General features: G+C 40.8%; 1 protein-coding gene across 1 annotated transcript; it reads right to left on the bottom strand.

Moving 5' to 3' along the window:
• Positions 1-3259: 3259 nt before the first annotated feature.
• igsf10 (immunoglobulin superfamily, member 10) lies at positions 3260-20787 on the bottom strand. The gene is made up of 7 exons (XM_009291391.5): positions 20594-20787; positions 18119-18386; positions 17889-18018; positions 13404-13794; positions 9314-13270; positions 8243-9143; positions 3260-6771 (listed from the first exon to the last, which is right to left on the bottom strand). The coding sequence occupies exons 2-7, from the start codon at positions 18316-18318 to the stop codon at positions 4857-4859; spliced, it is 7494 nt and encodes a 2497-aa protein (XP_009289666.2). The 5' UTR covers positions 18319-18386; positions 20594-20787; the 3' UTR covers positions 3260-4856.
• Positions 20788-21593: the final 806 nt, after the last annotated feature.

Genomic DNA, 21593 nt, shown 5'->3' with positions numbered 1-21593 from the left:
GCTCTACAATTTAAGTACTCGCATCAACAAAGCTAGTAACAGAGGATAATGTACCCTGTTTCTGAAAAAAGTTTTTATAAAGTACATTTTCTGAAATATTATTACTTTTTGTTTTACTTTTACTGTAAAAAAAAGAGATTTTTGATGTATTTACAGACTTTCACTTGTGCATCTGTCAGTCATTAAAGTGCGCATGGTCCCTTTAGTCTTTAGACTGAGAGCTTCATTGACTATTCTTACAAATATACCTATGCAAAATAAGTATGCCAGGGACACATATATGTTTCTGCTTGAGTAATAAACATTCACAGTGTATTTCTAAATATAGCTTGTGTTCAGTGACAGCTGAGTTCAGAAGTATTCCTTGGCCCATGTGGCTGTATTTATCTTAAAATGTCTTAATTCGGGCCTCGTAGATGTTGAGAGACTGTTTTGTTGATAGTGGTATCTACAGTTGAAGACGGCAAGTCCTTGTTTACACCGAATGAATATGTGTTAAGTGTACACTCTTGAAACCACCTTCAGATTTGATTGTAAACCTTCCTTCTTTTGCAAAGTACTCAGTTCAACGCAGAAGTATTACTGAATGAATAAATTTATTTAATAGCTTATAAGTCATTGGAAAAGTTAATCAAAAGGATGTGGGTAACCATTTTTATTTGGTTTGTAATCTGTGTGTTTGTGTACAGAGGACAGTCTCACAGCACTTCCCATAACAATCACATTTTTTTGTCATTAGTTGAAGTGTTGGTGGTCTTTTGTGGCTGACTGAACACATTTGTGCAGTCAGATCCTATGCATTTTCAAATACCTCTCCAAAAAGTCAAACATGGACACAATTTACACCTAATATTCACCAGTTTTAGCATCCTCCACAAAAACAAACCTTAATATACAAGATGCCAAAAGGGCCTCAGAAAAGTACCAGTACACCTCTCATTATCATAAGAGGTGTCATGGATAAGACTTGATATTAAATCAACATAGGCTCATTCTGAAAACAGCCCTAAATACATTTTTGGTGATTGCGAATTATCTAGTTAAAAGTATGTATGGCTGTAAAACAAATACGGCAAAGAACATATCCAGAAAGCAGGTAAGACAAAAAACTAAGTAAAATAAACAAGTAAATAACAGTGAGAATGTGGTCAAATGTGAAAACCTCGCAAAAATCAGATGAGGACTTTTCCTTTTCTGGATTGCTTTTGAAAACACTATTGGTTGGGTCTAGGAAAGGAGGAGGGTGGGTCAGTCGATCGGTCAGCCTCTGGTGGATTCACGGAAACAAAAATCGCGAAAAAACATACCTCCTAGGACGTGTTTGTCGCTCTCCAGAAATGTATATAGCGGTTTCAGAATGAGCCTGGGTTGCATTGAATATATGTATTTGTGAGTAGCATTGGTGGCAAGTTTTGGTGACAACACCTGCGTTTAGACTTATTTACAAGGCACTTATCGAAAGCATCAAGTGTAATTATGTCAGAATTTAAGTCGAGGCTGTTTCCTATGCACCTCAATAAATCTCACCTGAACGCATTACAGTCTGCCCATAAACCCGGACCTACCCACTGTGGTTCTAAAGGTTGTAGGGTCAATCCGTCAATAAAATCTGTCAGGGACACATGTGCTTTGACTGTTTCTGTACACTTATTTACACCTTAAAATGACAGACATTTTGTGTTGGTCGGTCTGTTAAAGGGATAGTTCACCCAAAAGGCTAAATTCTGTCATCATTTACTCAGCTTTCACTTGTTCCAAAGAGTTCTTCTGTTGAACTGGAAGACATAGTGAAGAATGCTAGAAACCATTCACTTTCATAGTATTTGGTTTTCCTGCTATGGAAGACAATGGTTATCTTCTTTTGTATTCAATAGAATACAATTTTTGGGTGAACTATCCATTTAAGTAAGAATGTTTAAATGTATAGCACCCTATCCAATCTGTAACCCCTGGACTGACAGGGTTAATCTCTTTCATAAACGGCAAATAGACTACATTCAATTAATTTAGCAAAATTATCCATCTATTTTCCTCATTGGCCCTTAGGTGGACAACTATATTAGGCTTTCACAGTAGTTTGTACTCCACAGAGAGGAGTCACAACATTTATTTGATTGAAATAAACAGAACTGAAAGCTGCCATGCGTCTGTACTATGCCCACTCCAAAAGGCATACAAGAACATAGTCTTCATAAAGGTGGGGGGAATTAGGCACCCAGCTGAAGATGAATCTGTCCCTTGTGTCTGAAGGACAGAGGTGTGGATTCTGCAATCCTATCGTGAAATTCCAGGGGTGCTGGTGAAAGGTGTTGATCCAAGCAAAAGCTAAAAAGCGGGAAGCCACGGAATGTGACTTGGTGAGAGGAAAGCCTGGAGAGTCTTACATGTACACCAAAGCTTGGGCCTCATTCCCACTGTAGGTATCCTTCTCCAGCTAACTGTGTGTGTGTGTGTGTGTTTGTGTGTGTGTGTGTGTGTGTGTGGAGCTTGTATGCCATCCAAATGTCCCCACAAGTATAGCAATACCAGTATATTTTGACTTTGTGGGAACGTTTTTGGTCCCCATGAGGAAAATGGGTAATAAATTACACAGAATTAAGTATTTTGAAAATCTAAAAAAGCATATTGTTTCCTGTTTGAATTGGGTATAGGGGTAGGGTTGGGGCAGGAGTATCAAAAATATAGCTTGTCAGCGTGAAATCAACCTAACAATAGCTGTACAAGTGTGTTAGTGTGTGTAAATACACACATAGATGCATGGATCTGTTTTACATTAAGTTTTTATAAATGTTTTAAACCTTAAAAGCAAGAAAAACATTCATTATTTTTTTGACTCGGTGGTACTTGGCAGAACAAAAACATCCTACAGAGACAAAGAAATAAATGAATAACCAAAAGCAATGCAGTAGAAGCAAACCCAAGAGGGTCATCATGTGCATTTTTCTGTGAAAAGCCTGGTTGTTTGACCCCAGAACGCTTCTCGAAAGGGTAATGGGATCATTGCATGTTGAGGTCCCATTATAAATAAACATCCTCAGCAGTGAACAGAAGCAAGGATATCTTTCAAGAATGTTCCACAGCCACAGTAAGGCATGCAAAATATTCCTGCCAGCATTAACTCAAAAAACAAAAACAAAACTTGACCTCTTTACTTGAGAAAGTGATTAGTTATGAGACTTTCTACATTAGATAATATTAGCCCGTCCATTTTTACTGTATAAACATGTTCCAATAAATTAAAATATACATATATATAATCTGTTTTATTCAGTTTTATTCTAGTTTGGCACATGATAAACATGTTTCTTCAGCATAACATAAATTTACAACTTATCCTTGACTTTTATTTAGTAGAAAACTAGAATGTGTGCAACATAAAATGTGTCATACCTTGTCTAAAAACACAGTTTTTGTGCATCATTTACAGATTTGGAGTTGCCAGTATCATAAAATTGCATTTCTTTAAATTCAATTTCAAGAGTTCACACTTAGCTGATGATTGTTGATAAAGCGTGTTTGGCATGCTGTCCCGGAAAACAGCCCTGAGCTCATAAGATCCTCGAGCCCAGGGCTCCCTCCCGTTGCAGGAGCTCAGGTAGATCTCAAGAACTCCCCTGCTGTAGTGGCTAATGAACAGATAGTAATCGCTCTTAAGAGATAACTACTTAATAGGAGCATGTCTATGATGCTGATTTGGATTAGTCAATTAACTTAAGTTGCATGTTTTTAGACGGTGGGAGGAAACCGGGGAACCCAGGGGAAACCCACGTGAGCACGGGGAGAACGTGTAAACTCAAACACAGAAACGTCGGCTGGCTTGGTAAAGACTAGAACCAGTGATGTTCTTGCTTTGAAGCAACAGTGCTAACCACTGGGCCACCGTGCCACCCATCTAGGCAAGGAGGAGGAGTAGGGGAGGAAGGGGGGATTCTTCAAAATGAAGATGGCTGTGATATGGAAATCAGGTTATATATAGTGGCTTAGGAATCGTCTGATTGGTCAATCATAAATTGGCTAATGCATCACCAGCTGTGTTCAATCATAAGCACGTGATCCTCTCGAAATTAGTTCAAGAGTTCACACTTAGCTGATGATTAATTATAAGAGCTTGTTTGGCGTGCTGTCCCGGGAGAGAGCCCTGAGCTCATGAGATCCTCGAGCCCAGGGCTCCCTCCCGTTGCAAGGCGGGAGGGGAGTTTGAGCTCATGTAGATCTCGAGAACTCCCCTGCTGTAGCAAGTGAATGCTCTTGAAATTAATTACTAACTAGAAGCGTGTCTATGTTGACAATTTGGATTGTTCAGTTGACTTAATTGCATGTTTTTAGGTGGTGGGAGGAAACCGGGGAACCCGGGGGAAACCCACGTGAGCACGGGGAGAAGTGCAAACTCCACACAGAAATGTCTGCTAGTTTTGGTAAACCCAGGAACCAGAGACATTCTTGCTGTGAGGCGACAGTGCTAGGCACTGGGCCACCGTGTCACCCGTCTAAGAAGAAGGAGTAGGGGAGGAAGGGGGGACTCTTCAAAACGAAGATAGCAATGGAATAAACCCCAGGGTATTTATAGTAGTTTAGGAGTCATCTGATTGGATCGTAGTGAATTAGATAATGCGGGTCAGCTGCTAGCAATCATAAGCACGTGATCCTCTCGAAATTTGTTTATACATAAACTTCACTTAATAAAAAAACTTCACATGGATGTTTTTTTCCCCAACGGCTGAATATATCACACTTTGTGGTCTTTTAGGCAGCATACCTACCAATGTTTAATCCATTTAACTTTAGGTAAATATTTACACTACCTGGCAGGCCATCTCTTTTGAATAGTCACCGCTGTAAAGTCATTAAGTTGTGAATTATAGTATTGTCATGTATGTTGTTCTGGTATCTCTGCCCAGGTAATTAAAGGCGATACACTTGTAATTCCCAGAATGCATTCTTGTAGGATTTCGAATTAGAAGTGTCCCTTGTGCTTGGAGAAGCTCACTGCCGACAGGTTGTCCCTTTCCATTCGTAGCAAGAATCGAGCGATCAGGCAGCTCCCAGACTATATCTGGTGTAGGTATACCATTAGCAACACACTGCAGATGAACAGGAACTCCCGTCACTCCTTTCAAAGCCGGAGGTGGCCCATTGGTAATTCGGGCTGGATATGCAAGAATTATGACGGACACAGTGAGAACAGCCTCACCAGCGTCGTTTGTTGCTTTGCACACATAATTCCCACGATCTTGCATGGTTGTCTCATGTACAACAAGTGTCCCATTTTCCATTAACTGATAGCGTCCACTCACCTGTGGACTTGCGAGAACAAAACCTCCTGGCATGGTCCAAGAAATAGTGGACTTTATTTCATCTGTCAGGCAATGTAGGAAGAGAGACTGTCCAGAAATACCTCGAATAATCCCCTTTGGCCGTGTTAGAATATAAGGCTTTTGAATCACCTCAAGAACGACAAGCTTTTCAATATATCCCACTTTGTTTTTGGCAGCGCAGCGGTATTTACCAGAGTCTTCTATGCTGGAGTTATAAATCACAAATGTTCCATCCCTACCCAGGTGGTATCTTGAGCCTTCAAGCCCTTGCGCTCTAGTGAATCGAGTCTTGTTGGGTAGTGTCCATATGATGTCGGGTGTGGGTTGTCCATCAGCAGAACAGTTTAGCAGTGCAGTTCTCCCAAACCGAGTCACTACTCTCTCATTAAAGGGGTTCTTAAAAATGGGTCTCATGAGCTTGTCCGTCACTTCCAGTTGAACTAACATGACCGCCTCGCCTCCATCGTTCTGAGCAATACAAATAAACTCTGCTGTATCCGATGGCCGGACATTACGGATCTCTAGCGTACCATTGACATGCACATTGATCCTGCTCCCATAATAAGGAGCTGTGAGAAATATATTGTCAGGCATGATCCACGTGATCTTTGGCACTGGATCCCCTTCAGCATTGCAGTCTATTAGCTTTCTAGTGTATTTGATTGCTGTATCTTTTAGCACCGTTCTGTTTTGCTTGAAGCCATTGATTATGGGTGGGTTTCCATCAATGTCCAGTTTATAAACTTTATTCTCCTCACCTGCTGCATTACGAGCCATGCAGACATACTCCCCAGCATCAGATAATTTAACATTTCGTATATCAAGAGACCCATTAGCGTGCACAAAGTAACGCTCATTAGAGGCAGCGATTATGTCTTTGGATGGCAGCATCCAAAAGACCTTTGGCTTGGGCTCACCGATAGCCTTACAATCGAAGCGGACATTTCCACCTGGATTAACTCTGGCATCAGAAAGCTTTGGGTGCTGAATGTAAGGCGCCGCTGTTAGCACACTTATGTGAACATGCATCTTGTCTTTACCCAATTTGTTTTCAGCATAACAGGTATAGTCCCCTTCCTCGTCGGTACCCACTGTGTTCAGGTACAGCGTTCCATTATTAAATAAGATGTATCGTTTCAACTGGTCCCCCTCCGTTTCATCTGCCTGCAGGGCACTATTGAGCAGGGTACCATCAGGGAGTCCCCATGATATCTCTGGCATAGGCACCCCAGCAGCCACACAGTCCACTTTTAGGTCATTGCCATAAGGCACTTGCTTCCTGCTGAAAACACTTGGTTTAATTCGAGCTGGCTTCATAGATACTGACACCTTCATTAGCTGTGTGTCATCTCCAACTTTGTTGCGTGCAACACAGAGGAAGTCCCCACTATCTTTCTCATTGAGTGATTCAATGATTAGGGTACCATTTTCCAGGACTTTGATGCGACTGCCCATTCTGAAAGGAGAATCGATGTTTTAATAAATAATAAAAACACAGTTTTTAAAACACATTTTAAAACACATTTACAAAATGAATTCTGTTAACAGTTGATTTGAAAAAATAAGTACAGAAATTCTGATCAAATTTTTTATTTTAATACTTTTACTTGAGAGCGTACTCATCCTATGTACAGTTGCCTTGAACCGGGCCAAAGCACGCTTGTCCCCCCTCCTGCACTCACATTACATTTGGGCCTGGCCTAGCTTACATCATCGATGATGCACTGTTCAGTTTCGCTTAGCACAGTGGAGATTTCTTTAGTTATATAGTTTAAAAGTCTTAAAAGTCACGTCTTGTCTTCAGTTTAGGGCTCAGACACGTTTTGCACTCACACTACAAGCAACCCAGGCTCATTCTGAGAACGTAGTCCCGTGGACGTTTCTGGAGACCGTGAAATAAGTCCCAGGAGGTACGTATTTTTGCAATTTTTTTTTTTGCGAATCCACTAGAGGCCGCTGTGCATGCTTTTTTGCGTCTCAAACGTCTCTCACGAGCGCCGTTGGCGCCTGCGCTGTTCTCGTGTGAACCCGCCAGAGGCCGCTGTCGGACAGACCTTCCGCCTGTCTGTCTGATAGAATGATTGACCGTGCGATCGGCCAATCGGCTGACCCACCCTCCTACTTCCCTAAACACAACCAATGCGATTCACAAAAGCCGTCCATAAAAAGAAAAGCCCTCGTCTGATTTTGACCACGTTTTTGAATTTTGACCAAATTTTCACCCTGTGATGAACTCATTCGCTTTATTTTTTGGGTTTTGTTTTTGTTTTCTTACCTGATTACTGGAACCGCTCTTCCCTGGACTTGAACCCGGTTGTCGTCGTTGTCATTGTGGTCAGCTACTTTCTGCACCTCCAGTCCGCTGACGTACATGAAGAGCTAATCAGACAAACTGGTTGTGGCGAGAAAGCCCCTCACACAAAGTCGAGCGGCCAGCCGGCAAGTGCCGGAAGGAACAACGTCACACCGCCCCACAGCAATTGTTTAAAAAAACTAAGCGTAGCTGTACGTACCTCCGGCTACGTATTTCGCGGTCTCCAGAAACGTCCTTGAGACTACGTTTTTAGAATGAGCCTGGGTTGACTACAAGCGTACCGCGCCTGAGCACAAGTGAACCCCGCTCTGGCACACCTCTTCCAACTAGGCCAGGGCCGGCCAGCCAATCGTGTCTGAGCCCGATTCAGAGCACTCACACTTCTCAAACGATCTGGGAAACAGGCCTGGGCACGGTTTGGATAGCATAGTGTGAGTACGCCTTTAGTATGAATAAAATGTATTAAATGTAAATACAAAATGTAGGCCATGCAATATCTATTTGCTCATATTTAATGCTTCTGCCCTAATTGAGAATTAATCAAAGGTTAAATTAGTTAGACATGAAAACTATAATCTAAACATGAATTTTGATGGTAGTTGTTACGATCTACCTGTGTGTCTTGTCTACGAGGACCTTTGAAGGTAGCCGCCACATAATTTCAGGTGTTGGGTTACCAACTGCAGAGCAGTTCAGATGAAGTTGGCCACCATATTCCACATCAGTGTGGTGTCGTGATGTCACAACGATCCTGGGGATGGTTTCTGTCCTCTTTACAGAAAGTGTAACAACTCGACGTTCTGATCCAGTAGAACTTGTTGCAATACACTCATACTTTCCACTTTCAGAAACGTCTAAGTTCCTCAGGTAAAGTGTACCATTCGCAAAAACTGAAATTTTGGTGTGTGAGTAAGTTAGAGGTAAAACTATAACGCCATTGTGTAAGACCCAGTGTGTTGTGGGTTCTGGGTCACCATGAGTAGTACAGGGCAAAAAGAGATTCTGCCCAGCATCAGCTTCCACAAGCTGTTGTTTTTCTTCCAGTATTACAGGCGGTGTTGCTACCACCTGGAGATGAACAGTAGCTGTGTCAGTACCCCCTGGATTGCTTGCAACACACTTATAATGTCCATGATCTGACACTGACACCTCTTGAATGGTTAATGTTCCCATTGGGGATACTTTAACTCTGCCATGCTCACCATTTGGCCCCTTCACTTCAGTGTGATTTGGCAGAATCCATGACACAATAGGCACCGGTCTGCCCTCTGTCCTGCACGCCATGTGCACCGTTTTCCCAGCCAGAATCTTGAGTTCCCTCATCTTTGTCTCCAATATCCGTGCAGGATAGGCCACAACTGACAATGTTACCACAAGCTTGTCAGAACCATAGTCGTTCTCGGCAATGCATATGTACTGTCCATGGTCTTTGATGTTTGCTCTGTGGATTAACAATGTTCCATTCTTCAAAACTTCAAATTTACCCATTTTACCCTTGATGGTCAGCATAACACCTGTTGATATAAAGAAGACTTAATAGGTAAACATCAACATACTTTTTTAGTTTATACTGTGAAAGCGCTTCTGGTCTAAGACATATATTGTAAAAATATGAAAATGACACCAATAGAATCTTAATTTTTTTTTATTGTAGCAGGGCAATTAAGTCTTTTCTGTGTAGTACCTGTGGTCGATGTGAATCGGTTCCAGCTGATGATGGCCTCAGGGTTGCCAGTGGCCTTGCATGGGAGGAAAGCATCCGAGTTTGACAGAACAGTGAAACTGGCAGCTTTTCCACCATCAATCACTGGCTTGGAGGTAATATGCTTAAGAGATGTCGTGGCATCCCATGTAGAGTGATCATATGCATTCAGATTTCCAGTAGTGCTACTGGTGTATGGGAATGGAGTAATTGGGAATGCTGTTGAAGTAGTCATTGTATCTGAAGTAACTGTTCTGCGCTGAGATTTTCCAGAAGCCTTTGGATGAAGACACCCAAAACAGTCCTTGACTGTGTGTTCATGAGTTGTTGGCTGAATTTTGATCACAGGACTCTGTGTTGTAAGTCTCCAAAATCTCTCTAGGGTACCCCTCATATTTGTGTTTACTTTGGGGTTTTTGGTTTTGCGTTGAATTTGGGACTGTACAGTTGTGTGTGGTCTAGTCACTGTAGGGTTTATATCAACTATAGTGGTTTTTGTAGTCAAGGAATCGCTCCACCCCTTGCTGCCAGAATCAGTATTACCAGTTGATACAGGTCTCTCTGATTCTTTAAGAGTTGGGTGCAAATGGTGTATTCCTGCACCTCTGTGTTTAGTTTGTGTTGGTGTGTTTGTGGATTGAGTGGCAGCCGACTCTACCGCAATTTTAGTCATTGTGCTAACTGGGGATTTAGTGGTTGTCTTTTTTATGGGCCTTCTCCCTCTGAAGCCTCGTCTGTGGTAACCAGGCTTTTGCTTTCTCCACAATCCTGTGCGTGAGAACTTACTCTGAGAAGTGTCTTGCTTTTGCACAGTTTTCATCGTTGGTGGGGCTACTAGACTGTAAGAAACTCCTGTTGGTTCTGTGGTTGTGGACAGTTCATGCAAGGTTGGAGAGGTGAAACTCCTAGATGGTTTAGATGGAGTTATGATGTTGTCAGAGAAATCTGTTTCTGTTAAGGAGGAAGAACCTGATGAGTCATCTGATGATGCGTCTGGAGTATTGTTGTTTTCTTTTGTCTTTGTAGGAGAGACATTAACATGTGTGAGATGGAGTTCTGTAGTGGGAAGTGGGGTTGTTGACTTATAAGGTTCTGCGGTGGATGTTGAAGTCATCTGCTCTTTGTTAGTGGATAGCGTGATTGAGTTTTGATGCTTCCTGGGGGTCTCTCCATTGTTTTCAAATGATCCCTGCCATAGAATCTTCCCCTGTGTGAATTGAGAAGACATTGTGGTTGTGGATGTGGTTGGAGCTGTGAAAGCTTTCTCTTTTGAGTTAAAATATTTTTTATAACCACCAGACTCCTCAGAAATGGAGTGCACCAAAGTTGTTGACATTTGTGAGTCAGTGACAGTCGTTCTAGAGCCTGCCCTGACAGGTTTTTCGGTTACACTCAAAGAGGATATTGTTATGTGGTACATATCTGTAGAGTTGATCGGACTTTGATCAACTGAGGTTCTGCATTTATCTCTAGACACCCCAGATTTATCACTTTTCATTTTGACACACTCTGCGAATTTGTCAGTAGTTTCTGAAATTGGGAGGTTGTCTTCCTTGTTTGTAGAATGAAGTTTAAATTTATCGAGTATTGACTGTATGTCTGAAATTTTGCTGGGACGAATGATCCTACGCCTGCCGTTAAACTTGCGCTTCTTTCCTGGTTGCAATTTTCTGGAAGGAACGATTTGGATCTGGTGTTTAGAGATGATGGTAGACCCAGGAAGGAGCTCTGACTTGATCCTTTGAGTTGTCTGAAATGTGATCTTCTCTTGATCTTCGGTTGTGGTGACTGCTGTGAATATCGTCTGACTCTTAGGCTCCACATTGGTGACATTTGGGCCTTGGAAGTTATACTGAGTTGTCCCAGTGGCAACATCTTCTGAATCCCCAGAGAACGTAAGCTCTGTAACTTCGATCAGAGAAGGTTTGTGAGTCACAAGTGTCTCCGAGGGTCTACTTGTTGCGGTATCATATAAAGAGGTTTCTCCATCAGTTTGATTTAATTTATAATCTGACTTGGTCTTACTTTGTTTTTTGTAATTTCTTTGTGTTCCATAGTTACTTAAAGTGTAGCTTGGAGTTATTGGAGGGGTAGGAGTCTGAGAGTCTGTTATTCCTGTAACCAAATTACTTTTTTTCTTTGTTCTTAAGACATGACTAGTGTCATCAGATGTTACTTGAATGAAAGCACTGTTGACTGTTTTGTAAGTCCTTGGGATTTCAGTGTTGATGGAGCTAACTTGTTTTTTCTCAAGTGTTTTAGTTGTTGTCATTACAATAAATTCATCTTCATTTATACCATCCCCCGAGGCTGCGTTATTGTCGTCAGATTGTTCCTTAAAGAGAGTTTTAGACAAGTTTACTGCCTCTTTGTTTATTTCTTTGATTTGAGGCTTGCTGATCAAAGTTTTACCCTCTTTCTGAAACCTTTTATTGACGACTCTTCTAGAGTTCCTTCCATTCCCTCTTCTACCGATGGGAACTTTATGAAATCGGGACTGTAGCCAAGTGTAAGGCCTGTCTGAGGTAATACTCCTTGACTCCTCACTTGTCCTTTGAGAGAGATACCTACTTCCAAGTGTCTGACTATTGTCTATAATTTGTACAACACGATGGTTAGATTCCTTTACATGAGTTGGCATTGTGCTATTTAACAAATCATCATAGATGGTTACTTGAGAAGCAAGCAAGTCCGCTCCCAGAAAATTTCCAGCTAAGCATCTGTAAAACCCTATGTCCCTGTAAGTCAATCCATGTATGACCAAAGTTCCATTTCTATGGAGAGTTCTTTTGCCATAAGATTTGTCTAAAACTGTGTGGTCGGGAAGTATCCACTGGATGGACGCCTGTGGACTGCTAAGTGATGTACAATCAAGACGTAGGTTCTGACCAAGGTGATGTGAGACTCTGATTCCGTTAATCTCTTCCTCCTCAATATCCAGAGGCATCACAGTGACCCTAAAGGCAAGAACATCTGCATCCAGATAGCTGGTCGCAATGCAATGATAGACACCCGTGTCTGAGATTTCAGCTGATTTTACAGAAAGAATTCCTTCATGAGTTATTACAATCCTTTGGTCCTCGCTGTTATATGGTGCTCGTATCTTACTTCCATCTGGTAGAATCCATTCAATTATGGGTTTGGGATTCCCGAAAGTCTGGCAATTTAATTCAGTCATGCCACCAACAAGGAGTAAGTGCTCAGTCCTGGTCTGGTTGTCCCTTCTAATCATAGTCCAACTATACTCATCTCTATTATTCTTGCTGCCCCCAACATCTATTTGAATGGTCGATAAATACTTGATGGTAAGTGTTGGGAATGCTGTTGTTGCACGATCCAGTTGTAGCATAACCCTACCTTGCATTAACCATTCAGGAATGGCTTTGATTTTTGCTTCGATTTCTGTGAAAACATCATCTGCAGTGGACACTGCCTGCTTATATGTGTAGACTGCGTCTGATTGTAAAGAAATTGCTACTTCTCGCTCAAGGATCATTGGGAAATCGCTATAGGTAGCCAAAATGTCCCAAATCTCACGTATATCATCATAATCAATATTGCAGACTAGCAATGTGGAAACAGTTGCTCGCAGGGCAGTTACGTCTTTTCCATCCAGTCCAAAGATTGCAGACATGTTTTCCATTGATGAAGGTCTCTGCACAAGACATGCAACCCTGGCATCACTGTGAGATTGATCTTTAATGTTCATTTCTAAGGAACCAATGGGTGCGACAAAATCTACAGGAGACACTTCGGTATAGTCACTATCAGTCAAGGTAAAATTCCTAAGCTTTAAGTGAGGATGAATCTGTGGTCTGCTGCATGTGTAGCCATCACTTTGCAATTGCACAATGCTGCTGCCTCTGGAGGAAAGTGGAAATTCGCAGACGGGGCATGGTTCTTTCAGAAACTTTTTGTCTCTTTTGCATTTTAGAACACCTGCAAAAACAAAGATATTTCTTATCATATACCAATGTTTACATGTAAACAGTATATTTATCTACATTGGGAAATTATTTTGTCCTGGTATCATAACAAAACTTTTCTTTCCCTTAACAGACCACAATCTTACCAGGGTGTTTCTCTATCCACTTGGCCAGCCAACTCATCCGGCAATCACATGACCAAGGGTTTCCACTTAGAAACAGATTTTCTATCTTGACGCAGCCAGATAATACAGCGGCAGGCAGTGTGCTTAAAGCATTGTCAGACAAATAAATAGTCTTGAGAGATGACCATTTTAAAATCTGACCAAAGCGCACTGAAATAAATGTGTCTGGATGAAGCTGCTGGAGCTGGTTTCCTTCAAGGTTGATCAACTGCAGGCGTTTTAATCCATAAAAACTCTCCGGGTGGATGAAGGTGATGAGATTGTGGTCCAGTTGAAGGCGTACAAGATTGTCCAGGCCTCTGAATGTGTCCTTGTTGAGCTTCTCAACTCTGTTGTAACTCATTTTCAGAACCTGGATATACAAATAAAAAACAAGAGCTGAGATGTGACATTAAAGTGACCTTCAAATTGACTCTAACTTCAGAGTTTTTCATTGGCCTTAAACATTGAATTATTATTTTCTCTTGCTTACATCATTCTAGTTCTGACTTGTTTTTTAGTGTGATCAACCTTTGGGCTAGTTGTAGACAGGGCCGGAGCAAGCTGAACTGCCGCTCTAGGCAGAGGACGTTCACGCTGCCCTCAACCCCAATGTGAAAACGAAAGTGACGGGTTATGAAAATGAAGTGAGGTGTCACGGACTATTCCGGCACTCTATGCGCGGATATAACTGAAGCTCGTGTGCTGAGGGAGGGAGGGGGTGTCGCAGACTGGTGAACACCACCCTCTCTATTCCTCCGCCCTATGCGTGGATATAACTGAGGACACGCGGGTGCTAAGGAAGGGAGGTGTCGCGGACACTGCGTTCTTTATTCTGCCGCCCTATGCGCGGATATAACTGAGGACACGCGGGTGCTGATGGAGGTGTCGCTGATGCCGCCCTCTCTGTTCTATCGTCTATGCGCGAATATATCTGAGGACGCGGGGGAGGTGTCACTGACATAACTGAGGACGCAGGTGGTAAGGGAGGTGTCGCAGACGCCGCCCTCTCTATACTGCCGCCTAGGTCGCCTCTATGGACGCGCCGGCCCTGGTTGTAGATGTATTTGGAAGCAACTCATAACATATTAATGATATTTTGGCATATTGAACGAAATTACTCAAAAAAAGATTTGTTCATCTTGATGAACGAGACTCAAAGGTAAGAGTCAGTTAAATCCGAACCTCTCATCACTATTATCTATCAGCTGATAACCACTGAAAACGCTCATTCAATCGAGTGATAACATTCAAATCGGCTGGGGAAGCTTTACAAAAGATTTACAAATGCGTATGCTCAGTGCGGCAGAAACAAGGTCTCATTGTTACTTGGTGGTTCTAGTGGTGTAAAAGTATGGTAACTCCTCACCTTTTGCATCTTGCACCAAAAACATCTGAGCAGTTGTCATTCTGCCACAAATGGCCCTAAGTGACTGTCAAGCACTGCAATGGTTATGCAAGTCAACCCAAGTTGCAAATATTTAACTGGTGCTTCAAGTGATTTTTTTAAAGAGCTGTACATCACCATATCTCCATGCACCTCAGATGGATGCGTGGTAATGTCTAAAATCAAGCTTGACTTGAATGTAAGAGTTCTTTATTAAGTCTTCCTTATCTCAGCCTCAGTTATGCTTTCAGACCACCAGCAGTCTGTTCACAGATCATTCTGCACCCAAAAATGCAGATGGCTTAATGCGGCAACTAGGAGTGAATACAAGTGACTGCCAGGAAACAAAATAGTGTTTACTAGTAGGGAATTGATTTTGGCTTTCGAGAAGAAACTAGTAACTATTGGCCTAAATTTGCCAGATGTCCTGCATTAAATCATTAAAATATACTCAGAGTTTAGTCTGAGGCCATTATTACCAGTAAACCAGATTTCCACAAGAAGAATGGACTTGTAAATGATGTTGATGCCGTTACATCTTTTTGTCCAAGGAAACGTAACTCTTGGCGAGAGTCAGATGAAATGAGAACCAGGATTTATGCCTCAAGTCAAATGTCTGGCTGCAGAGAGTATACTGTTCCTCAATCTGTTCAGGCAAAAACTAAAACTACATTCAAACACATGCATGTGCACATGGAGGCCTCACAAGAGTCAACATTTCCATAAAAAGGCTAGCGTTTTAAGATTGCATAGATATTTTGGTGTTCTATTTTGGCCATATGTATTGTAGCTTTACACTAAACATTGGTTTTCAGTTAGCAAACACAATCTCTGTATATGTCTGTATGTCACACTAATTTATGCACACCAGGAAACTTGATGTCTAGAAGATGGATGAATTGCACATCATTTATTCACACCAGTGATATGACTGAAGTCATCATCTCATGCAAATTGTTCAACCCAGGCTCATTCTGATTACGTACCACTATATACATTTCTAGAGAGCGTGAAATACGCTCCAGGAGCTATGTTTTTTGTTGCAGATTTTGTTTTCGCAAATCTACCTGAGGCTGCTGTGTACGCCTTTTTAGATCTCAAATTTCTCTCGCGAGTGCCATTCACCTCTGCTGTTCTCACATAAATCCACCAGAGGCTGCTGTCGACTGACTGAGCAACCAACCGATCCCCCCACCCTCTACCCTCTCCTTTCCCTAAACCCAACCAATAGCATTTTAAAAAGCAACGATTGATTCCCCAAACCCCCAAATCCAACCTCAGTATTTTAAAAAAGTAATCCAGAAAAAGAAAAGCCCTGGTCTAATTTTTACCACATTTTCAGATTTTACCACATTCTCACCCTGTGTGTTTTGTTTATTTTTTGGCTTCTGTACCATGCGATTTCTGGAACCGTTCTTCACAATTCGTCACAGTAAACTCCACTCTGCATAACAAGCACACTTAAGTGGTGAGCTAACTGACAAACTGGTAACAGTGGTAAAGCCATCAATATGGAGGTGAGCTGTCAGCTGGTAAGCGTGAAAAGGAACGGCACCATAGCACCCTGTAGTGTTCAGTGTTTTCTTTGTATATACAGTATGGATCTCTTTGGTTGTTTACAATATCCAGTGAAAATTCCAAGCTAGAAGCACCTTTAGAAATGTTTCCTGAGAAAAATGGTGACGTGTTCAATAATTATTTTACTAACCCAGGCTCATTCTGAAAACGTAGTCCAGTGGACGTTTCTAGAGACCGCGAAAAATGTCCCAGGAGGTGCGTATTTGTGCAGTTTTTGTTGTCGCGAATACGCGAGAGCCCGCTGTGTGCTCTTTGTCGTATCTCAAATGTCTCTCACGAGTCCCGTTCGCGCCTGCGTTGTTCTTGCGTGAACCCACTAGAGGCCGCTGTCTGACTGACCGAATGATTGACTGCGCGACCGGCCAATCAGCTGACCCACCCACCTCCTTTCCTAAACCCAACCAGTTTTACAGATTGACCCGCCCGCCCGCTCACTTCCCTAAACCCAAGCCACAATTTAGATAAGCCGTCTAGAAAAAGAAAAGCCCTCGTCTGATTTCCTTACCAAGTTTTCGGATTTCACCAAGTTCTCACCCTGTTATGAACTCGTTCACTTTATTTTTTGAATTCGGATTTTGTCTTACCTGATTTCTGGAACCGCTCTTCCCCGGACTCGAACCCGGTCGCCGTAGTCAACTCCTCCTCTCTGCATCTGAAGTCCGCCGACGCACACAATGAGCTGACTTGACAAATTGGTTGCGGCAGGAAAGCCCTCCACACGGAGGTAAGCGGTCAGCAGGCAAGTGCGAAAGGGAACAGCGTCACACCGCCCCGTAGCGTTCGCTTAAAAAATGAAATGCAGCCATACGTACCTCCCGGGACGTATTTTGTGGTCTCCAGAAATGTCCACAGGACTACGTTTTCAGAATGAGCCTGGGTTGTGTTTTACTCATTTTATTATAATGTGCTTGTAAATATGTGAAGTTTAATTTATTAAACTAATTTCGAGAGGAGTACGTGCTCATGATTAACCCAGCTGGCTCATATTGGCTAATCACGATCCTCCAATCAAGGATCCCTTGTTCCTATATATCTCCTCTATATATCTCCTCCTTTTCCACATTTAACTATCTTCGTCTTGAAGAAACCCCCCTCCTCCCCCTTCTTCCACCTTTATCCAAAATAGGTGGCTTGGCGGCCCAGCATCCAGCAGGAATTTCAATAGCTCTGGCTCCCTACTTGGTCTTCTGATATCTCCGCGTGGTGCTGGCACGTTTCCCCCCGGGGTTTCAGTTCTCTCCCAAAGCCTAAAAACTGCTCTGCATTATAGACCTCTTAAACCTAATTCTCTTTTACTAGTCGTCTCGCTCTCAGAAAGTTCACCTTGGCCTTAGCTGCGGGGTAGTTTGAGCTCAATCTCCTCTCGCCCCACAAAGGGAGGGAGCCCTGGACTCAAGGAATGCCTTGAGCTCAGGGCTCTCTCCCGGGACAGCATGCCAAATGAGCGTTCGTAAGTCATGAGCTAAGTGTGAACTCTTGAATGTGAATTGAGCGTGGTTTACCTGCAGAGATGTGAGGCCACTGAACGCGCTGTCCTCGACAGTTTTGATCATGTTACTATGCAGCATTAACAATTCCAGCTTATTCAGTCCCGAGAGAGCGTTCGCTTGAAGACTTGACAAACTGTTATACCTGAAACACAAAATTGCACAGAGGAACTGAGCTCAAGTAAGCAGTTTCGATTGCATTTCTCGAGAAATTTCAGCGGTGGTTTGCCTGTTGTAGGTTTTACCCCAGGTTAATTCTTTCCACAGCTGTCTGGATGTCTCCGGGCATTTCACTCAGGTATCTGAATGTGCAGTGCACTTCAGACGGAGCGTAGCAGACGCATGATTTGGGGCAGCCGCTGCTTCTGTGTGTTAAACAGGCCAAAACACACAGTAGCACCATGAATCTCCATAGCAGACGGGAATCCGCTGCTGGGTCACACATTCTGGACGAGGAGGAGCTCGGTTTCTTCCCTGTTTTCTGACAAGCTCGAGCTATTAATCATTTGCTGTCTGTAGGAAGAAAATAAGATAAGAGCAATTCCAGCGTAGTGGATGTGACATTTGCAGTGAAGACTTGAAACTCCACAGAGAATGCATGTGTTAGCTATATATTGAAACATCTTTTTCAAAACAACTAACCGCAGTATTAACGGATCAGAAAAATACCAACGTGTTTTATAAATCTGGCATATAATATCTGTAATATCAATCTGCAAAAGTAAAATCTTTCAGAATCATTCATAAGGGTCTGCAAAACAATCTGTAAACCTCAAAACATCTACAGAACAAATAAAATGTTAAACAATATATTGAAAAGCTTCATTGTGCATGGGACATATCTCTGTTATGGATGTGACCGATGTGAAGGGGACACGTGTGGCTTTGGTAAATCAAATAAAATAGCTGGAAAATGTTGACAGACACAATTTTGGATGTTTAATACAATTCTCTAAAATGCAAGCCCAAGCAAACAACTAAGAAAGGGTTTTGCAATTTTGGTGAAAACTTTAGTGAAGTGATATTTACAATGAATTGCTCATAAGATTTCCGTTTAGGTCATAATGTAAGGTATTAACTAACATTAACTAACACAATCAGCTTAATAAAGTATTAATTAGCAGTTTATTAATAGTTAGTATGATAAAAGTTGGGTTTGGGTAGGATTAGGGATGCAGAGTAAGATCATACTTTATAACTACTAATGAACAGTTAATATCTTAATAATAGGCAGGTAATAAGTAGGGCCAGACGGAATCTGCTGTTTTTTGCTTTTTCTGTGGAGAATGTTGGTAATAATCTGTGGATTTCTGCAGAATTATTTTGGGAGTATCATAACTAAAACCTTAATATGTGAAATAGAAAATAATATCTTTTCAACTATTTAATGTTTACAATGCAAATCCAATTAGATTCACTTTATTTGGTAAACAAAGCAAGTCTCTCGTATAATATCTCTACTAAAAGACAAACTGCATTGTACATGAATCAGATGAAGATTTTCATATTAGTCAATAATATTACTGTAATTAATATAAAAACTGAATAAATACAGATTTACACACATTTACTCAAGTAAATAAACAGATTCTGTGTGGGCCTAGCCTGTAGTTAATAGCATTAATTGTGACCTACACTAAAAGTTGTCGAAAATAATACTGTTGATCATTTTTTCACATTGTCATCCCCCTTAATTAACAAACTCCTATGTGCAAAACACATTGTGACTCTGAATCTAAATTTGGCAATAGCCAATAATACATTGTATGGATCAACCTTATTGATTTTTCATTCATGTAAAAAACAAAGATTGGATTATTAACTAATATTAATTAAAAATCATGTTCCGCCAAGACATTTTGTAAATTTCTTACTGTAAACATTTCAAAACTTCATTTAATTAGTGATGTTCACTGCTAAGCACTTAATTTAGTCATCTATAGAGGTCATTTTCTCAATATGTAGATTTTCTTTGAACCCTCGGGTTCTAGATTTGCATCCCAGTATATTTATTCAGCTTTCAGATGACATATGCATCTCATTTTTGTTTTTAAAAAGACCCTTATATTTGTGGTACAGAGTCACACAATTACATAATTAAAAATCTAAATGTCAGACATTGCATCTATCAAATATAACTGATTGTATTGCTTAACAAACACATTAAAAGTAACACTTAAAAAAGGATTGTTATTAAAGATAAAATGTCAACTATTCATAATACAACAATAATTCTTTATATTGTATATACTACACTGCAATAAAGAATTTTCTTACTCAGAGTTTTTGTCTTGTTTCTAGTCCAAATATCTAAAAAAAAATTAAATCAGGAAGCATTTTCTGCACAACAAAAATATTGTCTTGTTTTATAAAATTAACAAATCATAATTGAGTTTTTTACTTAATAATCTGCCAATGGGGTGAGCAAAATAACCTAGTTTTACTTTTTGACATAAGAATATTTTGCTTGTATTTTTAGATATTTGAACTTAAAAACAAGACAAAAAAAATCTAAGTAAGAAAAGCATTTTTGCTGTGTGTGAATGCAGAGTAAACTTAAAATGAAGTCAAATGAAGTCATTAAACATTATAGCGACACCTTCAGTAATATGCGGGTGTGCAGATAGATTACCCAATTAATGACTTCATTGATTCGTCAGAAATGTAATGTTTAAAGTGCATAAGGACAGTATATTTAATATATGTGGTAAAGCACTTACCTTATACATTGTTGAACTGTTTATGCTCTCATGTCCACATTATGAAATTAATAATCCACAGTCTGCCATGGTGCAGAGTCGTATCCATGTACTGATGATGAAGTGTGTTGAAGTCAGTTGATGCAGAATCGCGTGTCTGTGCTGAACTGGAGACTCAATCCTCCTCCTCACGGGCTTCAGTCCCACTCATGTGCGCGGGGTTCACAAGGAGGAAAACATACAAGCTTTTTTCTTTTTCTTCTTCTTAAAGGTTCTCGATTTTCTCTGGATTGTTGCTCTCATAAGCAGATAACCACATTAAAAGTATTTTTTAACCATACTGTATAGCCAAGTTCTGGATTTAATCTGTTGTGATTCTGGTTGCTATAATATAAACAAATGGACGGTGAGTATGTGATGACAGAAATATATTTATATTCTTTGGGGGTAAATTTTACCAGGGATGTGCAGTATTTATAATACTTGTTTTTAAATACATATTTCAAATACAAAATAGTATTGGTATTGGTATTCAGTTTAAAAAGAGAAGATTTGCGAAGAAATGTCATGCTCCTTTGGAAAAACGTATTTAGTATCATTTTTAAAGTACCAAAATACAGTGTTTTATTTTGATATCTGTTGTTGCTGCTGTATTGTGTACAGTGGTGTAAAGTAACTAATTACAAATACTCAGATTACTGTAATTGAGTAGTTTTTCTCAGAAATTTTCTTTCTCTTGTGTACAGTTTTACTGCAGTATCGATGCTTTTACTACTACTTTCCTTCAACCTGCAGTCACTACTTTATTATTTCTTGTCTATGGGGATTAGAAAGCTACCTCAAGATATGGGCACTTAATAATTGCAACAAATTGTTTGGAAGCATTAAAAGTGTACAAGAAGACGTTCAAAACCTTTACACACATTGACCCAGAGACTGTTTAGAATATTAACGTCTAATGATGTTCCAGCTTGATGTTCCAGAAAAGCAGGTAAAACAGAAACAGAATCTAAAAACTAAA

The sequence above is a fragment of the Danio rerio genome, chromosome 15 (genome assembly GCF_049306965.1).
Source record: "Danio rerio strain Tuebingen ecotype United States chromosome 15, GRCz12tu, whole genome shotgun sequence".
Taxonomy (NCBI): Eukaryota; Metazoa; Chordata; class Actinopteri; order Cypriniformes; family Danionidae; genus Danio; species Danio rerio.
The sequence above is the reverse complement of the archived record's forward strand: the minus strand, read 5'-3'. Positions and strand labels throughout refer to the sequence as shown.